The sequence below is a fragment of the Arachis hypogaea genome, chromosome 18 (genome assembly GCF_003086295.3).
Source record: "Arachis hypogaea cultivar Tifrunner chromosome 18, arahy.Tifrunner.gnm2.J5K5, whole genome shotgun sequence".
Lineage (NCBI taxonomy): Eukaryota > Viridiplantae > Streptophyta > Magnoliopsida > Fabales > Fabaceae > Arachis > Arachis hypogaea.
In genome coordinates this window covers 17,071,066-17,091,677 of record NC_092053.1, presented here as the reverse complement: position 1 = coordinate 17,091,677, position 20,612 = coordinate 17,071,066, and the positions used below count along the sequence as shown (strand labels likewise).

The 20,612-nt window shown below is 36.2% G+C and overlaps 3 protein-coding genes across 3 annotated transcripts; all 3 read left to right on the top strand.

The window, feature by feature from the left end:
- Positions 1 to 933: 933 nt before the first annotated feature.
- LOC112773279 (uncharacterized) lies at positions 934 to 12,086 on the top strand. Its single transcript, XM_025818358.3, has 9 exons — positions 934 to 1,418; positions 1,501 to 1,563; positions 1,652 to 1,812; positions 4,564 to 4,575; positions 4,661 to 4,720; positions 10,065 to 10,281; positions 10,373 to 10,474; positions 11,405 to 11,498; positions 11,603 to 12,086. The coding sequence occupies exons 6-9, from the start codon at positions 10,210 to 10,212 to the stop codon at positions 11,854 to 11,856; spliced, it is 522 nt and encodes a 173-aa protein (XP_025674143.1). The 5' UTR covers positions 934 to 1,418; positions 1,501 to 1,563; positions 1,652 to 1,812; positions 4,564 to 4,575; positions 4,661 to 4,720; positions 10,065 to 10,209; the 3' UTR covers positions 11,857 to 12,086.
- Positions 5,981 to 7,767, top strand: LOC112769663 (uncharacterized). The gene is made up of 2 exons (XM_025814148.1): positions 5,981 to 6,014; positions 6,119 to 7,767. Exons 1-2 carry the CDS (start codon positions 5,981 to 5,983, stop codon positions 7,765 to 7,767), a joined length of 1,683 nt encoding a protein of 560 aa, XP_025669933.1.
- Positions 12,087 to 12,945: 859 nt separating the features above from the next.
- On the top strand, positions 12,946 to 17,170 carry LOC112772910 (uncharacterized). Its single transcript, XM_025817922.3, has 7 exons — positions 12,946 to 13,322; positions 14,916 to 15,307; positions 15,423 to 15,658; positions 15,735 to 15,950; positions 16,055 to 16,147; positions 16,247 to 16,348; positions 16,653 to 17,170. The coding sequence occupies exons 2-5, from the start codon at positions 14,935 to 14,937 to the stop codon at positions 16,082 to 16,084; spliced, it is 855 nt and encodes a 284-aa protein (XP_025673707.1). The 5' UTR covers positions 12,946 to 13,322; positions 14,916 to 14,934; the 3' UTR covers positions 16,085 to 16,147; positions 16,247 to 16,348; positions 16,653 to 17,170.
- Positions 17,171 to 20,612: the final 3,442 nt, after the last annotated feature.

The following is a 20,612-nucleotide window of genomic DNA, read 5'->3' as shown; positions in this document are numbered from 1 at the left end:
TTCAAGCTCAATTATTCTAATATAAAGCATTTAAAAATAAACAAATAGTTCATACACAAAGTTCAAGCATCCAATACCTTGTCCATGAGAATCTTCATTTGCGTCTTTCATCATGATAATTGTAGTGCACAACATCACCCCTTTCCACCTAAAGTAACCAATATAACTATTGTCTCCTTTCAAGATTGTATTAATAATGAAATCAAAACAAAAGTAAATAAACCAACCTTCAACTTCTCATGAGCTTCCTTCCTAATCTTTTCATGAATTCTCTTTCCTTAATTATGTGCATCCTTTTTTAAAGATCTCAAAATCTTGTGATGAAATAAAAAACCAAGTAATAATAATTTAACGATATACAACAAAATATAAATGTGTAACAAATAAATTAACACTTATAACTTCGTTTAAGAAAACATGATTGATAGGCATTAACGGAAGCACTACAGCAAGCACAAATATAATGCACATACAAAAAAATGTCAAAAGAACAAAAGAAAAGGCATTCATAGTAATATATCAGCTACAAAAGTATGCATAGTTTTACCAAATAATCAAATAATAAAAGGAACATATGAGGAAGTCATTCTTTGAACAACACGTTCACTAAATCATTATAGAGATTAGACCATTAAAGGAAGATGAAATTAAACAATAGCCAACAGTAAAGGATGTTAGTACTTAGTGAAAACAATGGGTGCATTAAGTAAATTGCAATTATTTCAAAATAACAAATCAATTAAGGAAACTTTATCCATTAAAAAAAGTAACCAATTTGAGAGAATTTTCTACCTTGGATTCAGTTGCATAATGCATATTTCTTGTTCAAATAATGCACTGCCTAGATATACATAAATAAAGAACTGAAATTTTTAAATAGTCTTTACTTTTTCCCAGAATCAGCACTATAATGAGCACTGAATCCAAGCTTTCTAGCATCATTCATTTTTAGAATAGCCTAAAAGCTGAGCACGAAGTCGAATTATTGTTCCAGGCATCTCATTATTTTTTTTAAAAATGGTATCGGAAAGAAGAACACCACAGAAGCTCTAATTTGACACTAACACCAACAACAAAGATAACTAAAAAATTAAATATATATTGGGGCGTAAACAACAGATACCAATTTCATTGAAAATCATAACTTTGTCACTACGCCAGGCACGGTAAATACCGGCGAAAATCTGGAGGCCACACACCTCGCCGCCGCAAAGTATGCTGAGGAAAGCAGAACTCCTTCGCGTGCCACAATCATCAGCGGCGACTCCATCAAAAACGCCGCCAGGACTATGCCAGGCACGGTAAATAGCGGCGAAGATCTGGAGGCCACACACCTCGCCGCCGCAAAACATGCTGGGGAAGCAGAACTCTTTCGCTTGCCTTATCATCAGCGGCGACTCCATCAAAAACGCTGCCAGGTGAGGATCCAATCTAAAATCAATTTTTGTTTTGCCCTCTTTTTTTCTTATAACCCTGAGTTGATTCCCCCAAAATTTGTAGAAAACCTGTGAAGAGTACTTGGTAGCCCGCGAAGCACACCCATTGCTGCTATTCCAAAACAAGGTTGTTGATAGATTTGTTAACAATTTCTCCTTTCCCCCTTTTTAACTTCTCCTATAAATTCTAATTCATTCTTCCCCAAATTAAGCAGAACCTGCTTAAAGTCCTTGGAAGCGCGCAAACTCTGCTGCCGTCGCTGCTCCACTGCGAAGGTGCTGCTGATCCTGGGTACTCTGCCCGCCGTGCACAAAACTGTCGAGCCACCCTCCACCGTTCGCCATCCTGAGCTATCGCGGCCTCTCCCTGTCCCTGGTTAGTTCGCCATCCTGTTTCTGTCATAACTTAACTACTTGAAACGTGTTTGATGATCAGCAAGAATGAATTGCTGTGTTATTTTGTTTCTCTTAAGTGATGAGACTTGATTGGTTTTAATTAATCTCATCTATCTCTCATGTAGAATCGTAAATATAAATGTAGAATTTTATGAAGATTTCATCATGACGTTAAGATCATTAAAGATATTGTGCAGTGAATCAGATAAACTTTATTCCTAATATGTAACTTATAAAAGAAAAAAAAACATATGATAGTTCAAAATGATCATAGCCTTTATGACAGCATTTTGGATTCAATTTCATATCCACCACCACTTGCAGATACAAGATCATAGCTACCTTTGCTTGTTAAGTCAAACTGAATTGAACCTTCCATGTTTGCTACATTTGTTGTTCATGTTTTCCATGAAATTGGACAAGGCAGAGTTGAATTCCTACAATTGAGCTCTTGATGCTTCTAGATTATTGCCTGAACCTTCCATGAAAAGTGACCTCTGAGCTTTCTCTAATACAGCTTGCAAATACTTTCCTTCAGCCTCTATTCTCATCTGAAATTTCTCCTGTACCTATTGGTTATGAAGCATGTTTTATTTTTATTTTTCATTTTTTTGGTTAAACTATGCCAAATTGTACCATTTTTTTTCAAGGTTTGATAAAAATACCAAGTGTACTATTGTTTGAATCTTATACGTGATAAATACATCTAGCTGTTCTTCCAATCTCTTTGGACTTCAATTTGATGTCTCAATGCCTCTGCTATTGGAATTTCTCTGTTTTGAGACTATGTAAGAGGATTTAGGAGGATTGAGGGAATGTTTGGTGTCAAAGATTTTGGCTTTGGAATTAATGTTGTTGACATTATTAGAGAAAAAGCATAAATCATGTATATGAACATGGTGCTTCTTCGGTTGTGAATATAATGTTGAGATGTTTGGCTAAGTGAGCTTTTTGTTCTGCCTTTTTTTTTACTACTTCCTTTCTAATCAAATTCCCTTTCAAACTCTGAATCTTCTTGATTCAGTTTTCCTTTATACAACCTGTCTGTCACCAATTTGATGTAATACTTTAAAATTTAAAAATTGCCATTTCAGTAAAAATAATGTATCTTGTGTAAAATATTTTACAATTCTTTTACATCAAACGTGATCTCTCTCACAAAACTACTATCAATAACAACTATTCACTGTTAACAGAATGTTTTTTGGATCTAGATTAAGCCAATTCAATCCATACATATTTGTACTTAACATCATGATTTAGAAGAGTTAGGGATGTTGAACCATACTCATGATTTAGAAGAGTTACACATTTTATTTGTTAGCTACAACTTCCTAAAAAAACACTAATTAACTTGTGAAGATGAGTATATGTCATGTGATTCTTGTTAAGTATTTCCAACATAAAGGACCGAATCTTTAATCATTTGTTCATAAAAATAGTATTTATTTCCAGTTTAACTATTGCTTCATCATATGGAAAGAAAGATTCTGATTATGTGCTAGGAATTGTAAGATGTTACCTTGTTAGAGACCTCAATGTTCACAGATTAGGATCTCGAGGCGAGTAGATTCTTTCTTTTTTCTTTTTATTTAATTGTCATTAAATTAATTAAATAATAGTAAAGTTTAATTAATCTAGGTTGACTTAGGTCGTTTTGATGTAGAACAGTTTAGGGAGCACCCGTTCATCATCCATTTGGTAGTCACTTTGATCTATTGATTTTTGAAGTTTTGGATTTGAATTATGGAAGAAAAATCAAAGACTTTGTTATAACCATCTTATTTCTTTCATAAAACATCAACTAAATTGGATTAGTTTAATTAAATTTTAAATAATAAGAACTAAACTTTCAGTATCTCAATTTAGATAAACATAATAAATAAATACTACTTTAGACTTTAGATGCTAGTATCCTATATGAAATTAAGACTACAATAGTTTAATTAAGACTTTGTTTGCTATCTTTGTTGTTCATGTTTTCCATAAAACTGGACAAGACAGAGTTGAATTCGGTCAATTGAGTATTGGAGATGGTTCTAGATCATTGCCTGAACTTTTCATGGAAAGTGTCCTCTGAGCTTTCTCTAACACATCATGCAAATACTTTCCTTGAGCCTCTATTTTCATCTGCGATTTCTTCTGTACCTATTGGTTATGAAGCATGTTTCATTTTTTATTTTTCAATTTTTTTAGTTAAACTATGCCAAATTATAATATTTTTTTCCAAGGTTTGATAAAAATACCAAAAATAAATGCATAAAAATACCAACTGTACTACTATCTGGATTGTATAAATGATAAATACATCTAGCTGTTCTTCCAGTCTCTTTTGGATTTGAATTTGATGTCTCAATTTCTCTGCTCTTGGGATTTATCTGTTTTGTTCAAGAATAAATGTAGAGAAATCTCATCTATCTCTCATCTAGAAGCTCTGTTTTAATTAATCTCATCTATCTTTAAAGTGGGCATAGTTGGAGATAACGGAAATCATGGTCATGTATATATCTAAAGAAGTGACATTAATTCTTAACACAGTAACATAACCCCCTTTCATTATCACCTCTGAAGCTAGTGCTAAACTCTGAAGAGCTATTTTCCTGAAATTCACATACGAATATTCAAAAAGGAAGAAAACAAAACAAAAATTATATAAACCCTCAATCTTTGAATAAGGTAAATAAAATGGTAATATTTTCAATCTCTCTGAAATTGTGCTCTTCCAATGCAGATTGATTTGAAGGTGAGATTGCACATAGGCTTTTCCATGAAGAAGGTTCTGGTGCAGGAAGCAACATCGTAACCCAAGTGTGTGTCTGTTTTCGCAGGTGGTAAGAATTGCAAAGTTACTTGCAGCAGAGAAGCTTTTAGAGGACAATCTAATCAAGGTTATTTTCCTTTCAACATTGTTAATTGTTATGAGTATGACAATTTGGATTTATTAATATTGTTCTATTCATCTTTTGCCTATGTGAGCATTTTAATTGATCAGTCTCCTAGTTAGAAAAAGGAAAATAATATGAAGGAATTGAGCTTGATGCATACGATAATATTTTGAATGTGTTATAAGCAATACCCAGCATTGGCAACTTCTCAACACCACAACTTTTGCCTATTATCAGTACTATCAAAGTGTTACAAGCTATACTCTGGGAGTCTTGTATATTATTGGGTTTAATAATTTATTTTTTTCACTGAACCAACTCTTTGTCGTCTTTTACTGAATCAATTATTTTAAGTTGTGTGTTTTTGGCTTTTCCTCTTTAATTTGTAGCATTATTCTTGCTCCACTATAATTTCATTTTTTTAATTCGGAGATTGTATAATATTAGCGAATTCTTTCATGCTGGACACTGGGAGTATGATTTGAATTGTGAGGCTTACGGCCTCTCTCATCAATCTTGTGCTGTATGAGTTATTTTCCTAATACTCAAAATATCTAATCAAAGAAATCTTTATATACTTGACGTAGACATATTTGGATTATATATTTTCTATCATGGGTAGGATATAGATGCCGTTAAATTAGATTTTAGGTATATCTATGTACATAAAAAATTGAAACTAATCGGAGATGGTAAAAAATTCTCAAATTAAATTTCAATATATGAAAAGTTATATATCGACGCAGTTGTAATTTTTTTAAGAAGAGTTTGTCGTAGTTCACTTGGTATTTTTCTTAGAAGCATATCTAAGATAACATATCTACAATTTTAAGATTCTATGCTACATCTGTTATAATTGTTTTTGTATATTTTTTTTGTTATCTTTTAAATCTGTCTATCATTCCTGTTATGTTTTCCATTTTTAAGATATTTTGAAGATTTTATTCTATGTACATTATGATTGTTTAGTTATATTTTTTGATTATATTTTTTAATTTTAATATTTTTTCCTGTTTTCTTTTTCAATTTTTAAGGAAGCTTTTCTTTATCTTTTCATTTTTTTGGCTTGGAACTAGCAATTCTTTATAGAAGTATTCTTTTAAGAAAGCACAGAATTTTGCAATGAGTAAGCCTCCTCCTCAATACTTTTTGTGAGCTACATGTTATTTGGGATGCAAGTAATTTTAATTCTGTTTCCATTTTGAGTTATTCCGTCGCTTGCTACATAGTTTTGCTTGCAATATATTGTCTAGTCTATTACGTATGGTACTCTCCCATCTCATAATTGTGATAAACTGTTACTGGTCTTCTTGACACACACCCCATCTTTTTCCTCTTTTTTTTAGTTTAATGTAATTTTTTACTATTCATTTAGTTGTCTGTGCTATTTCATTTATTTAGACATTGACAAGAACTGGATTACAAAGCCTCGAGGTAGTGTAGAGTATAGGAATGGTTTGAATAGATTCCTTGACTTCGCATTTGCTAATTCATCATCCGATGGGATGATACATTGTCCATGCCCTTTGTGTGGGTTCCGATTTTTTCAAACTAGAGAGGACGCCTACGATCATCTTCTGATGAAACCCTTTCCCCCTAACTATACCTTCTGGTTACATCACGGTGAGAGGATAGTGGACGAGAGACCTAGCGGTAGGGAAGAATTAGAACCCACCATAAATTCAGGAGATCAAATTCGTGACATGGTCCACGACGCATTCAACTTCCCGGGACTGCAGAGTGACGATGAAGACTCGATGAATGGTCACGTCGAAGACGTTGCGGAGGGGTTGCCGTACATATCTGACGAACCTAGCCGCGAGACTCGTGCCTTTCACGACTTGCTAGAGGATGGCGAGCAGGAATTGTATCCGGGATGCTCAAAATTCTCGAAACTGTCTTTCTTGGTGAGGCTTTACCATATCAAGTGCATGTGTGGAGTGAGTGACAAGGCTTTCGGTTTGATTCTAGAGCTACTGGGGGATGCCTTTGAGCATGCAGTGATTCCGAAGACGTTGCACGATGCCAAGAGGATCATAAAGAAGCTCGGAATTGAGTATAAGAAGATAGATGCATGTCCAAATGACTGCATGCTGTATCGGGGCTCCGATCAGGATCTGTCTAGATGCAAACAGTGTGGAGCATCCAGGTGGAAGCAAAAGACCCGGAAGAATTCCATAATAAGGATCAACGCCATTGTCAAGAAGAATGGGAAACCTCTGCCGGCGAAGATTCTCCGCTACTTTCCTCTGATTCCACGGTTGCAGCGATTATTCATGTCCAGCAAGACATTAGTAGACATGTTGTGGCACAAGAGAGGAACCAACTCTGACGGTTTCTTGAGGCATCCCAGAGACGGTGAGGGTTGGAAAGCATTTGACATGAGATATACTAACTTTTCTGGTGATCCGCGCAGTGTTCGCTTAGCCCTGGCCAGTGATGGCTTCAATCCTTATGGAAACCTCAGTTCAAAGTACTCAATATGGCCAGTGATTCTTATTCCATACAACTTACCCCCATGGATTTGCATGAAACAAAGCAACTTTATTCTCTCTATGATTATTCCCGGTCCTAAAATGCCTGGCAATGACATAGACATATACCTACAGCCCCTGATCGATGAGTTGAAGCAGTTGTGGGCCGGTGTTGATACCTACGACGCCAGTGAGAAGAAAACATTCAAGATGCGTGCCGCGTTGATGTGGACTATTAGGGATTTTCCTGGCTTGGGCAATTTATCTGGCTGGAATACGTACGGCGGGAGAGCTTGCCCCACGTGCAATTTGGACGCCGAGACTAGGCGACTCACCTTCAGTCAGAAATGGTGTTATATGGGTCATCGTCGCTTTCTGAATCGTGATCACAGATATAGACAGGACCGGAGTAGATTTGATGGCAAGGTAGAGGATAGATCCCCACCTACCAAATTGACTGGCAGGGATGTCCTGAGACAATTGGACGGTGTGCCCGTCTCACAGGGCAAGGTGCAAGCGGTGGGCAGCAAAAGAAGGCGCGGACAGCAAACCGTGATGCAAGATGAGTCTCCCTAGAAAAAGAGGAGTATATTCTTTGATCTGCCATACTGGGAGAACAACGAATTACGTCACAACCTTGACGTGATGCACATAGAGAAGAATGTATGCGACAACATTGTTTTCACCATGTTGAACGAGAGTGGTAGATCCAAAGACCACTTAAAAGCTCGAAAAGATCTCCAATTTATGGGAATCAGGCAAGATATATGGCCACTTGAAGGTGGAAAGTATCCTGCTACAGTCTTTACCATGTCCAATCCACAGAAGGATGTCTTTCTTAGGACTATCAAGAATGTGGTCTTCCCTGACGGGTACTCTAGCAATATCTCTCGCTGCGTTGATTTAAAATATCGCAAGTTATTCGGGTTGAAGAGTCATGACTGCCACATTTTGATGGAACATCTATTGCCAATTGCGTCAAAACACGTATTGCCTACCACAGTGGCCGTCGTCCTGGCTGAGTTATCAACCTTTTTCCGACTAATATGTAGTAAATCCATGGATCCTCAACAACTTCCTCTCCTTCAGGATCGTGTGGTCCAAACTCTATGCCACATGGAGATGATATTTCCACCTTCCTTCTTCACAGTCATGGTTCATCTAACGGTGCATTTAGTCGACGAGGTACGTATTGGTGGCCCAGTGCATTACCGGTGGATGTACCCAATCGAGAGGTAGAGATCTACTTAAGCTTTCGCGTTCTGTTTTAATGGGATAGCTATCATATAGTAATTTATATGTTGTTGCCTTCCGAAGGTATCTATGTCATCTCAAACAGTATGTGCGTAATAGGGCACAACCTGAAGGATCGATTGCAGAGGGTTACTTATCTGAGGAGATTCTCATATTCAGTTCAAGATACCTAGATAATGTCGAGACTAGGATCAACCGACCGACGCGTGTTGACGACCGGCCGAGCGATGCTCTGCCGAGCGAGATTGCCAGCATGATCCCAGATGTCGGAAAGGTAGTCGGGGCATCTTCATTTTTTACTCTAACCGCAACCGAAAAGTTTCAAGCACACCGTCGTGTACTTGTCAATTGCGGTGCTGTTGAGAAATTCTTGGAGTAAGTACAGAGCCTGAGTTTTAAATTTATGCAGCGAGCCAATATAGCTTTAACGATAGTAAAATTGAACATCTTTTTTCACCATGCATAGTGAGTACAGAGCCATCACAAAGAGAAAAATGCGAAGCAAAACAAGGTCCCAGTCTCTTATAGATAGTGTGGTGCACAGAGAATTCCCCAACTGGTTTAGGCATCAGGTAATCCTTAATATCATAGGATTCCACTTTCCATATTGATGCTTTCTTGCCTCTAATGGTTCAATTCTAGGTCCCATTTGGAAGCACCAGTCATTCGAACGAGTTGCAATGGCTTGCCTGTGGACCCCTTGCTCAGGCAAGACGCTATCAAGCTTACAACGTCAATGGATTTAAATTTAGAACCATCTCGAGGGAGAAAGGGATGAAAACACAAAATAGCGGGATTTATGTCACTTCGGATACTAGGAGTTATGCAAGCAAACGGGATGTCAATGTTGCCGTCGGCGGTGCATCGTACTACGGGAGATTAGTAGACATCATCGAGCTAAATTACAGTGGTCAGTTCAATGTAGTCTTGTTCAAGTGTCTCTAGGCAGACACCACGTCGGGCAGAGGCATACGACAAGACTAGTTGGGTCATACCTGTGTCAATTTTACCAATCCGATTCACACCGGTGATCGAGAAGACGATGAGCCGTACATCCTAGCATCTGAGGCGCGTCTTGTGTTCTACGTGGATGATGAGGTGGACAACAGATGGAGTGTAGTAGTCCATGTGATGCCTAGAGATTTGTTTGACATGGGCGAAGATTATGAACATTGTGAGGTCGACTTTCACCCCCAAATATGTATGACGAGCTTGACTGAATTTGATGTCGAAGGCTTGCGGTTGACAAGAGATGAGGTTTTAGAGGAATCCACTCATGACGTGGGTGATGATTGTGATGAGGCCGCCGATTCCTAATATACATTTCTCCATGATGGATGTAGCTCATATTCATGAGATTTTATGCATATATACTACTGTCATGATTCACCTAGGAGAGATAGTTGAATGTATTCTAGTCATTTCATTATCAGAAAAGATATCTCGATTGAGTTATTTCTTGTTATTTAAAACTTATCCCCTCATATAAATCTCTATTATTTGACTGGGTTCTGACATAATTGGTCTTTTTTTTCTAACTGTTGCCTCTCATATAAGATTTCCTCCAATCACATTTTTAATTGTCCCTATATGTTCTATCTATCTCCGTTGCCTATCAGGGAAATTGGAAAGCCGAGACTTCTATCCCATTACCAGAAGCTTTTGGTTCGCAGAGAAGATGATAGAGGCGTCTCCATTCTCTTCGTTTGACCACGCAACATCCTTTGCAAGGCAGTTGTGGTTCAATCAGTCGCGTATACAGTCATGGTTGATGCCTTTTCTGGACAAAGTCACCTTTATCGAGCCATTCGTGATGCGCCGGCTTCTCTGATGAGGGTTTGTTTGCTGATCCCTAATTAATTAGTATGTGTTTCCTTGTCATATTCTTTGTTGAAACCCATTTCAGGCGATTATGTTAAATTTATAGGAATTGCTATTTTGGGACCGAAAGTACCGGGCTAAATTTGGGTTTGAGTTTATAACAAGTACGGAATTGTGGTTCACACAGAAAATACTTGACGAGGCGAAGGTAATACTTCCAATTTTACCTTTCGATTTATCTAATTTATACCACATCTCTCTATCTATGTAGCTAATTTCCTACATTGTGCTGTTTTGGTAAAATTGCTACAAGTGAAACAGATTTGCATTTATACGTGCATTTTTGGTCATCTCATATGGATTAGAATTAAATAAGCCGAGTCACCATTGAGGATGGAGATTTAATTGTATTTTTTAGATGAGAGTAAACTCTATTTCCCCTTGCTAGAAGAAATTTAGTTGCTTTAAGTTGTCTGCTAGTATCTACCACATACAAATATGTGCCGGTTTCTGTATTTACTCAATTTGTAATTGCTTGTATTGGCATGATGTGAGCTGGCTCAAGAAAGCACCCAATTATTTAGTATGGCCAGTGATTTTCTAATTCACTCAGCATTGTAAAAGATTACTAACATATCCCTACAAGTTTCAGGTGGTCCATGATATATTTTGACCGTGATATTGTGTATCTCACCATTTGAAACCAAAACCAAATAAAATGCAGTTCAAATTAAGAAAAGTAGCCCTTCGGACAAATCCAGGTGGATAGATACTTGGATCATAGTACAACCTCAGTTAAAAACCCCATTTAAGACCGATTTCTTAAGATTGAGTTGTTTAAGAGGCTAGCCTTTGAAAAGTGTAGTTGATAAAATGGTAAGTTGAGACCAATGCATGGACTTATCTCTCATAAAAAAACTCGTGGTCTTCTTTCTTAATTTGAAGCTTGTGATAAGAATCTAAGACTTGAGAAAGAGTTTACGGTGGATTATCAGAATTTTTTGTTAATGCCAATGATAAGAATAATGGGCAAGATCTTGCTGTCCTTATTATCTTTTTGATTGATAGTTGGTCTATGTGTGCTTTCATTTTTCTTCTGCTTCTTATTCATAGTACTAATAATAAATACTTTGTACAGACACGATATGAAAATACTCTGGTCGTTGAACTGGATGTTGCATCACGGGAGGAATTCAAGCTCATAGAACATGGCCTTGAACGACTACGGGACAGTAAGAAATACATTATATATGCAATGGTAATATAATAGGATTGTATGTCACACTCTAATCTATCAATTGTTCCTTTGTGTTTGGATATGATGCTGGACTCTCAGGGTTATCTCGACCAAAGATCCAAGAGGCATCCGAAGAACCAGGAGAGGTGGTTCCAGACTCAATGGAGAAAGAGGACGTTGTCTCCTCTGATGGGTCTGATGAGGCCACTTCTGCAGGAAGAAATTGCTCCATGCTGTCATATGACCTCAACAAAATAGCAAATGAGAATGAATATCCTTACAGTGGAATGTCTCCTGGAAAGAAGAATGCATGGCACTTGGCTAACTGGGCAACACGGTACTTGAATCCGTGAGGACAGTGCTTTAGGTTATTTGAAGATTTTCAATTCAGGTTATTTAGGAAAGTCGAACCTTGTTCATTGGTTTTGTCGTGACTTTATAACTTCTCACATTGTTATATTGAGATTGTTCTTGTTGAAAAGTATTATCATGTTAGAGAACTTGGGGAATGCGATATTTAGTCAAGATTGGTACAGTTATTATTTTTTAGAGTCGATTAATTAATGAATTGGATTTATCACTATTCTGTGCCACAATGAAGGCCATCGAGTCTACTTTTATACATATTTCATTAGTTGTTGTTTAAAGTTTTTAAAAGATAAATTTTAAATAAACTTTATTGTATGTAAGTTTGATAAATTAAACTTTAAAAATAATTTTCGGTAAGCACAACTAATAATATTTATATTAAATAAATAATCTATTAACTGCGAAGTTATTATAATAAATATAAATATATAATGTTTCATGTTGGAGAACTTAGGGAATGTGACACGGAACTAAATTTTCATTCGCCAGGACTTAAAATTTTGTGATAAACCGTGAATGGTTCTTCGGCAAACCAGTAATTTTTCTTGTGAAAATTAAAATCTTTAGCATAACTTTATGTATCAATAAATGAATAAATTTAGTTAAACATTAAATATTTATATTTATTATAATATTTTTAACTTTAAAAAATTATTTTGTGGAATATAATTATTATTAATTATGCCCATTGAAAATTATTTTTAGTTTGATTTATGAAAAATAAATTTTAAACATTTATAATGATATTTTCCTTTAAAAATGAATTTAATTAAAGTAAACATGTAAATCAAAGCCAATTCATTCGATTTATTAGCATTTTAAACATACATCTAATTCGACTATATACTTGATACTACTTTTATTCAATAATATTTTCACCTAAGTCAAATCCATTGAGTTCGATTTACTACATATTTCCTTTAAATAGTTATTAATCTGTTCGATTGATAATAAATCTTATTTATTATTACTAACCCCTATACTATATTATTATTATTATTATTATTATTATTATTATTATTATTATATCGACTAACCCCTATACAATTTTGCGTCATCGCTAACATAGTGCATTTTTCAATTGTATTTAGCTACTGATGCTTTATTTTATCTTATTAATATATTTGCTTTAAAAGTCAGAAGTTCGGGATTTGGGTTTTAGGCAAAATCAAAGACCCGCCAATTTATTTAATTGAACTCCTTTGATTGAAATTTTCATACCCCAGTCTATGCGGCAGTCATATCATCTGCTCCCAAATCCTTATACACTCCAACCCTAACTCAAAAACATTTAACGAAGGCATCCCCCAACCCATAGAAGCTCTGACATCTCGGGCTCCAAGGAGAAATCTATAACCTGCGTCGGATCCTTGTTGTCTCGAGAAGCTGCCGGTCGCTCAGGTCTCTCCGCCCGTGTGGTCGTCTTCCGGTGCCCAACCTCTCTACTCCGGTAACCCTCCCTCTTTCTAACACCGAAATGGGTGATGTTAAAATTGTTGATTTCAGTGGGTGCTCTTAATATGACTGAAATTTGTTTTGTTCGTTTCACCGTAAGCCTAAATTCTTCTGGGTAAGAGGTGAACATAATAGAATATTAATATGAAGGTGTATAGTCCCGTAATACAATAATGACTTATGAATTTTAATGAACTAAGAGGATTTATTTTGATTCAGTTTGTTGCTTACTTGAGGCTACACTATTATATCCTGCTCTGCAATATCCTTGTTTAAAATTCATAGATTGACATCCGCGTTATGTATGGGCTAATTTGGGTTGTATAATTTGAACCACTGAAATGCAAATATCACTTGAAAAGGATTAATTTGATGCGGAAGTAGGAATCTTATGAAGAGGTATATCCAATGTAAAGTTGGGAACGGAGGAGTGGGACTTAGGAGTTTGTGTATCGGAAGGGGATACAGGTTTTAGATTTGGTAGTTTAAAATGCACCACTCTTTTAGAAGTATACTTGACTTGGTATTAAAAATGCGTTGACTAATTCAGGAACTTATGAGAGCTTTTAGTTAGATGTTACCCCCGTTTGCAGTCACCAGCGTGGCCGTTTAGCATAGTTTTGTCTTATTTTCACCCAAAACTTAGTAAGATTCAATACATTCTTAGCTTGCTGTTGTGCTGCCATGCTTAATTACATAATTCCATTCGATTTACAATACAATTGTTTGTTTCTTTCCTACTTTATCTCATCCTTAATATTTATATGTAATCCTCAGAGCAGCATAGTTTTCTTATTGTCTTGCTGTTCAAATTTGATTATTATTCGATGATTATTATAAAATAACATCCTTTTTGGTATCATATACTCGTTGCAATTATTATAGCTCATACTCTAGGACATGCATAAAATAATTAAAGCAAGGAGCTAATTAAATTGGGGGAGGGGATGAGTAATTTATAGGCTCTTCCTTGTTTAAACCTGTACCTGAAAAGGCACATTTATATATATATATAACCACTTGGATGTTATTTTAAATTGTGCTTGGTGTTCTTTATTAGTGTTGTCTACAGTAGCGTTAATGGTTTGGTGATACTTACCTATACGCATTGCATTATATATATTTCAACTATTTCCTGTGTGATTGGTGCAATATGTTCATATAAATTATTTAGTCACTTAGCCTTAAATAAATATATTAACCTACACCATTTATTACCGTTAGACTATTCATGGCATTAAAAGGAGAGATTGAATAAAATAATATTATTATTGGATATAGTGTATGTGATATTTGAAGCCCAAAGCTATATATGGAACACAGTATGAAATTTGGAGTTGCCGTTTGCATGTGCTACACTCGTGAATGTATGTGGATCTTTTCCCGTGAAATGTTTGGGAGTATCTTAGATTCCCAGGCAGAAATTATATTTCCACATATGTAATCTTATATCCATATTCAGACTTGTGTTTTCTATATGAACTAGTTAATGTGGATTATATATCAATTTTGATTGTAACAAATTTACCAAAACAGCATGAATGTGCTTTGACTTTTTTTATTTTAATTTCTTTTTTGGTTGAAACAGGCACCCTATACCTTCTAAAATGGCTAGAAAAGGTCGTTTCACAAGAAAACCGAAAGTAGGACCAGGATGTCAGCAACCACAAACGGCTCCGCCTCCGGTCCCGCCTCCGGCCTCGGCTTCCCACCGCGATGACTCTGAAATTCTCCCGGACAGTGGTGATAGTGTCCCTCCAACTTCACGCCCGTTCCTTCCGCTGCGCAGTGTACCAAGGCCGGCTCCACAAACGAGCACAACTAACATTCAGAACTCGGAGCCAAGCCATGTAAACTCGGCAGATAATGCTAATGATGTAGATTCTGTTGATCAAGCAGCTGATAAGTCCGTTGTTGATTCTAGAGCTCAGAATCGCAAAGGACGCAAGACTACAGAGTTTTGGGAAGTCAGGATAATCGGTAATTTAGCTAATAAATTTGATGTGTTCAATATGATTTAGACTCTTGTTAAGTTTTATTATTCTCGCATGCTGTCCACTACGGATAAACATAAGGTATTATGTTTGGCTTATAGATTCCGATGGCACAATCAAGCCGGCAAGACTAAGCGTGAGGGAGGCCATGGAACGGTCTAATGGTAGAAAGATCGTCCTCAGGTTCAACAGAGCAAAGCAAGCCATTGGAAATGAAGCTGGACTGTTGAGTGGCGTGCTTGGTCTGCTAGGATTTGACTTTGGAAAGTTTCCTATCTATGAGGAAAGCTGGCGTAAGATTACCACAAAGGACAAAGTTTATAGCGAATGTGTGAAGGTAAAAGTTTATATCCCCTTTGAAATACATCTACTTATTTTTACAATTTTTGACAAATTTTTGGTTATCTGTATAGCAAATTTTCCACATTGATGAAGATAGCAAAGGAGTTATCAAAAAAAATATCTTGAAAAGTATGGGGAAGTCCTGGAAGGAGACAGGGCTGAGGTTGTATAATGCTTATTTCGAGCCAACGTTCACGACTGAACAAAATATTGAGAACCGTCCGCCGGGAATCGATCGAGAGCATTGGAGATGGTTCCTTGAGTATCGCGCCAAACCTGAAACGAAGGTAATCTAGTATATCATTGGTACACAAGTTTTATGTAAATTATTGTTGCATTGAGTCTTTTTAGATCATCTTATAATCGCCTTTTGTCTCTATTGGACCAATAGGAGAAGTGCAAGAAAAATGCGAAGAATTGATCAAAACAACAATATACCCACACTGGCGGTTCAAAAAGCTTTGCACGACGGATCGAAGAAGAGGTACATTACTTTTTTGGTTCACCCTTTGGACTATTTTCGTAACTTGAGATTGCCTTGATTGTGTGGAGAATGGTAATAGCATAAAATTTGTTGATACAGTCGGAACAACAAGGGAGAATAGTCGGAAGAGGGGAGTTATGGATAGCAGTGCACAAAAAAAAGGACGGCTCCTACATGAATGATGAAGCAAGAGCAATCGGTGTAAGTACCACTATTTATAATTGATCGATAAAGTTATGACTTCAAATAGGGTAATAGTCTATTTTTCTATGTTATTTTGTTTTTCTTCCTGTTTGATGAATGGTTTGATACTCTATGTTAAAATGGACCAAGATACTTTTACAATTCATATTCCAGCTTACTTTAATTGTCATTGCTAATTTACCTGTTATGTTTATAGGCTTTAATTGTCATTGCTAATTTACCTATGTTATCATTTGGTGTGTTCTTGACATGAGATGGACCCATCAACAAAATTGTTGTATTTGCTAATTTGTGTCTGTAGGAAAGAATTGAGGAGATTGAGCAACAGGATGAGTCATCTAGGGTGTTGTCTCAGAATGATTCCATTGCTCAGGTTTTCAGAAAAGAGAAACCGGGTAGAGTACATGCTGTGGCTTTTGGACCGACTCCTAGTCAGCTCTTCGGGCCAAATTTACATGGGCATGGCAACGGAGTCCAACTAGAGGAGACTCAGAGGAAGCTGCTTGAACTGGAGGCACAGCTGGAAGGCGAGAAGCTGAAGAGGAAGGCGATGGAGGATGAGGCAGCAGCAGATAAGAAAAAGATGAAGGCGATGGAGAGTGCTCTGATTTATCTGTTTCAACGGCAGGGTGAGGAGCTGCCACCAGACATCGCTGCAGGAATGCGTTTCGTGGAATGATAGAGTGAATACTAGAATATTAGGATTGGAGATATGTTGCATTGAAGCAAACATTTTATTGAATTAGACTGAGCAACTCTTTGAAAGAGATTTCTTTTTGTTCGTATTTTCATGGATATATATATTTCCTGTTTTGCTTATATCTCGATTTTGTTTTTGATACAAGTTTAGATTCTAAGGTTGAAAATATTCAAACTTTAAAATAATAAAAAATATAAGAAGAATTATAAAAAATCATTAAATAATATTTTGAACCAATTTGGCGTTATTTTTTGAAAGAGCCAATTTTTAATTTTTTTTTTAAATTTCTGTTTACATAGCGGCGGTTTTAAACCAGCTCTATTTTGGTTCAATGAGTGTAGAAACTTTTATATCTGGCAGCGGTTTGTAACCGCCGGCATCTCTGACAGAAACTACATTAGCATTTAGCGGCCGTTTTAAAACCGCCGCTAAACGTGTGGCCAGTCAGACATTTCGATAAACATTGCGGCGGTTAAGAAACCGCCGGTAAATATGAGGGAAATTGTGTCAGCACAATTCGGCGACGGTTTTCTGTTATTATGCCGCAAAATTTTGATTTAGCGGCGGTTATGCCAGCGGTTGCTGAAAACCGCCGCCAAATCTAACTGCGGCAGCCATATCCATGGCAAACCGATAAACCGCCGAAAATGATTTTGCGGCGGTTTAAAACCGCTGCCAATTCATGAAAAAACCGCCGCCAATTCCCGCTTCCCTTGTAGTGTGTCAAAAGTTTTCAACGACAAACACTAAACCCAGATAAAAAGAAGAAAGAAAGGCAGTACATGAAAGATCAATTTAACTATATTTTGCAGGGAAGATGTGTTTGCAGAAGACATGCATTGTGATGATGTGCGATATCAGGAGCACCAAAAGAATTAATAAAGTGGAACTGAGGGCGTTATGCACAATGCCGAACAGTTTATTATTATTATTATTATTATTATTATTATTATTATTATTATTATTATTATTATTATTATCTTGTATTTTACAAAGACATATTAAGTTTATAAATTAAATTTTTTAATTAACAATATAAAAAATTTAAATTTTTAATATATTTATTTTATATTTATTAAATAAAAATATTTAAAATTTTTTATTAATAATAAATTTATCATATATCCTAAAACATATATTATTATTATTATTATTATTATTATTATTATTATTATTATTATTATTATTATTATTACATATCAGTTCGGTATCTTCCATTACAGAAAAAAAAACTTTTAAGTTTGGTCTGTATTATATGTTTGGCTTCCTTTGTAACACCCTAACTACCAAAGCTCACGCTTCCGGCTGCGCGACTCTGATAGCTCGGATATTACGACGACACTTATACTATTTATTACTAAAATATGAGCCTGTTTAAAACTTTAAACCGCAATACCGCTCCCAAAGATACTTTCGTTCGATAAAGTACATCCATAAATACCATTCAACTTACAACAACCCATAAAGAGTACATCCATATATATACATAAATATATATAAATAATATTACAAACATAATCCAATACAATTCCTATCCCTCTTACAGATTATATCAAGAATAAGGCGAGGGTACGGTAAACCATAACTAAAACAATACAGAGCATCACAACAACAATTAAATAAGCTCTTCGTAACTTCTGCGCCCATATCCTGAAAGGGAAAAATGTAGGGGGGGTGAGAACATCATCCTCGAAAGGGTTCTCAGTAGAGGGTTTTTGGGAATTACTGTAATAGGATACATGAAGATAAACCGCACCAGTGATTAATAACCGTCTTATGCCTCTTTTCAAAAACAACGGTTTACAATAAAAGTAAAGTCGGAAATCTTTTCTGAGAGAAGAACCGTTCAATTTTCAAAAACTCAAAACCTTTCAAAATAGTTTATCTGTGCGGAACCAAAATAGCCTTTCATATTTTATTCCAAACCAGAAACACAAAACCGAAATCAACCATCGGTTCATCTCATTTCAACCATGGCCCTAGGCCCAAATAATCCAACCATCAACCAATCACCACAGTCCAACAGAGTCCCAGTAGCAAACACAAATAGGAAGATGCAAGCACAAACAAACAGTTATTGCAAGTAGAACAATTAGCAATTATTCACATAGGCAAACCAAGTATAATATGCACACCCAAACAATGTCACATAGATGCATATGATGCATGCCTGTCCCTAGTGGCTGATGATATCATCTGTTGGTTATAGAGCCAACCCGACAAGTCCTGGTAGCTAACCATTGGACTGTCCCTCTGTCGCGCGTCCCCAACTCGAGTTATACTCATCATAAACTTGATCATAATCACGATCCATATCCATCACCTTCACTGGTGAATATTTACGGGGGTGAGCTCATCCGGGCTTTCACAGTGCCCGACCACACTTACGACATAGGGTCAAAAGAGCTTCGAGTCTCAACCTGGAGCACGTGGTGGCTAGCCACTGCTTCCTCCCAGGGAAACTCTCATCTCCGATAGTGGAAGTGCAACATTCACATTTATCAATGATTCAGCATAAACATGCATTCAATCTCATCCATGGATCAACATCCATCTCAGCCATCCGGCTCACGGTTCATTCCAGAACCAGCCAATATCCATATCATACACAGCCATTCCGGCTCACGGTTCAATCCAGAACCAATCAATATGTATAATCATACACAGCCATTCCGGCTCTCAACAAAACAGCACTTCCACATTCAAAATCATCAAATTCATGAAATCGGCATTTAAGCCATAAATCATTTTCTCAATTCATTTCACTTTGAAATCAAGTTTCAACTCTTTTCAGTCTTGGCTTTAAAGATCTCATTTTCAAATCATCTCAGGCTCATAAGCCAAATTTACTCAAAGTGAGTTTCCTTTTTAAAACAAAGCCACTCTCGGCATTCTCTTTCCAAAACTTCCAAAACCATGGCAAGTTAAGGATTTATTTCAAAGCATTCAAAATCACCCATCCAACAATGGGATTTTATAACAAGAGTTTCTCGGCAGAGTCCCAAGTCTTTAGGGAAGGTCAACCTATATCAATTCCTTAAAATTCATTGAAACTCTTAAAATCATGGATTCTCGGTTCAAGTAAATAAAACTGAATTTATTATGAAACCGACCATACAAAATCACAAGTTCCAACCCGGTCCAAAAATCAACTCATTTGAAAAGGAACCGGTTCATTTGAATCAAACCACTTTCAGGTTTCTTTTTAGAACCCATTTTTCTAACTCTTCCAAAATGCCTCAAACTTAATTACTCAATCAAAAGTCTAGATTCCTTTGAAATCACTAAAAGCTCCTTTTTATATTGAAATCAATATTAGAGCATCATTATTTCCTTCAGTGATTCAAACGGTAAAAATAGTTCCTTTCTAAATAAGCCGAACTCAACGCATAAAGTTCATTAAATAAATTAAGCTTGAAAACATAAATATTCTCTTAATAAATCAAATAATACAATTTCTCAAATCCAACCCTTTTTAAATAACTTTTCAAACAAGAGTAGGATTTTGTAGAAATTTCAGCAGCACCTCCCCTAAAACTTGGACTTTTGCCACCCGGTTCG

Bases quoted from the DNA above. Each gene is read 5' to 3' on its own strand.
- LOC112769663 (XM_025814148.1), top strand. From the start codon at position 5,981: ATGGTACTCTCCCATCTCATAATTGTGATAAACT. The intron at 6,015-6,118 runs GTTACTGGTCTT...TCATTTATTTAG, and splicing joins TCTCATAATTGTGATAAACT to ACATTGACAAGAACTGGATT.
- LOC112773279 (XM_025818358.3), top strand. From the start codon at position 10,210: ATGGTTGATGCCTTTTCTGGACAAAGTCACCTTTATCGAGCCATTCGT. The intron at 10,475-11,404 runs GTAATACTTCCA...TACTTTGTACAG, and splicing joins AAATACTTGACGAGGCGAAG to ACACGATATGAAAATACTCT. The intron at 11,499-11,602 runs GTAAGAAATACA...CTGGACTCTCAG, and splicing joins CCTTGAACGACTACGGGACA to GGTTATCTCGACCAAAGATC.
- LOC112772910 (XM_025817922.3), top strand. From the start codon at position 14,935: ATGGCTAGAAAAGGTCGTTTCACAAGAAAACCGAAAGTAGGACCAGGA. The intron at 15,308-15,422 runs GTAATTTAGCTA...TTTGGCTTATAG, and splicing joins TTGGGAAGTCAGGATAATCG to ATTCCGATGGCACAATCAAG. The intron at 15,951-16,054 runs GTAATCTAGTAT...TTGGACCAATAG, and splicing joins GCGCCAAACCTGAAACGAAG to GAGAAGTGCAAGAAAAATGC.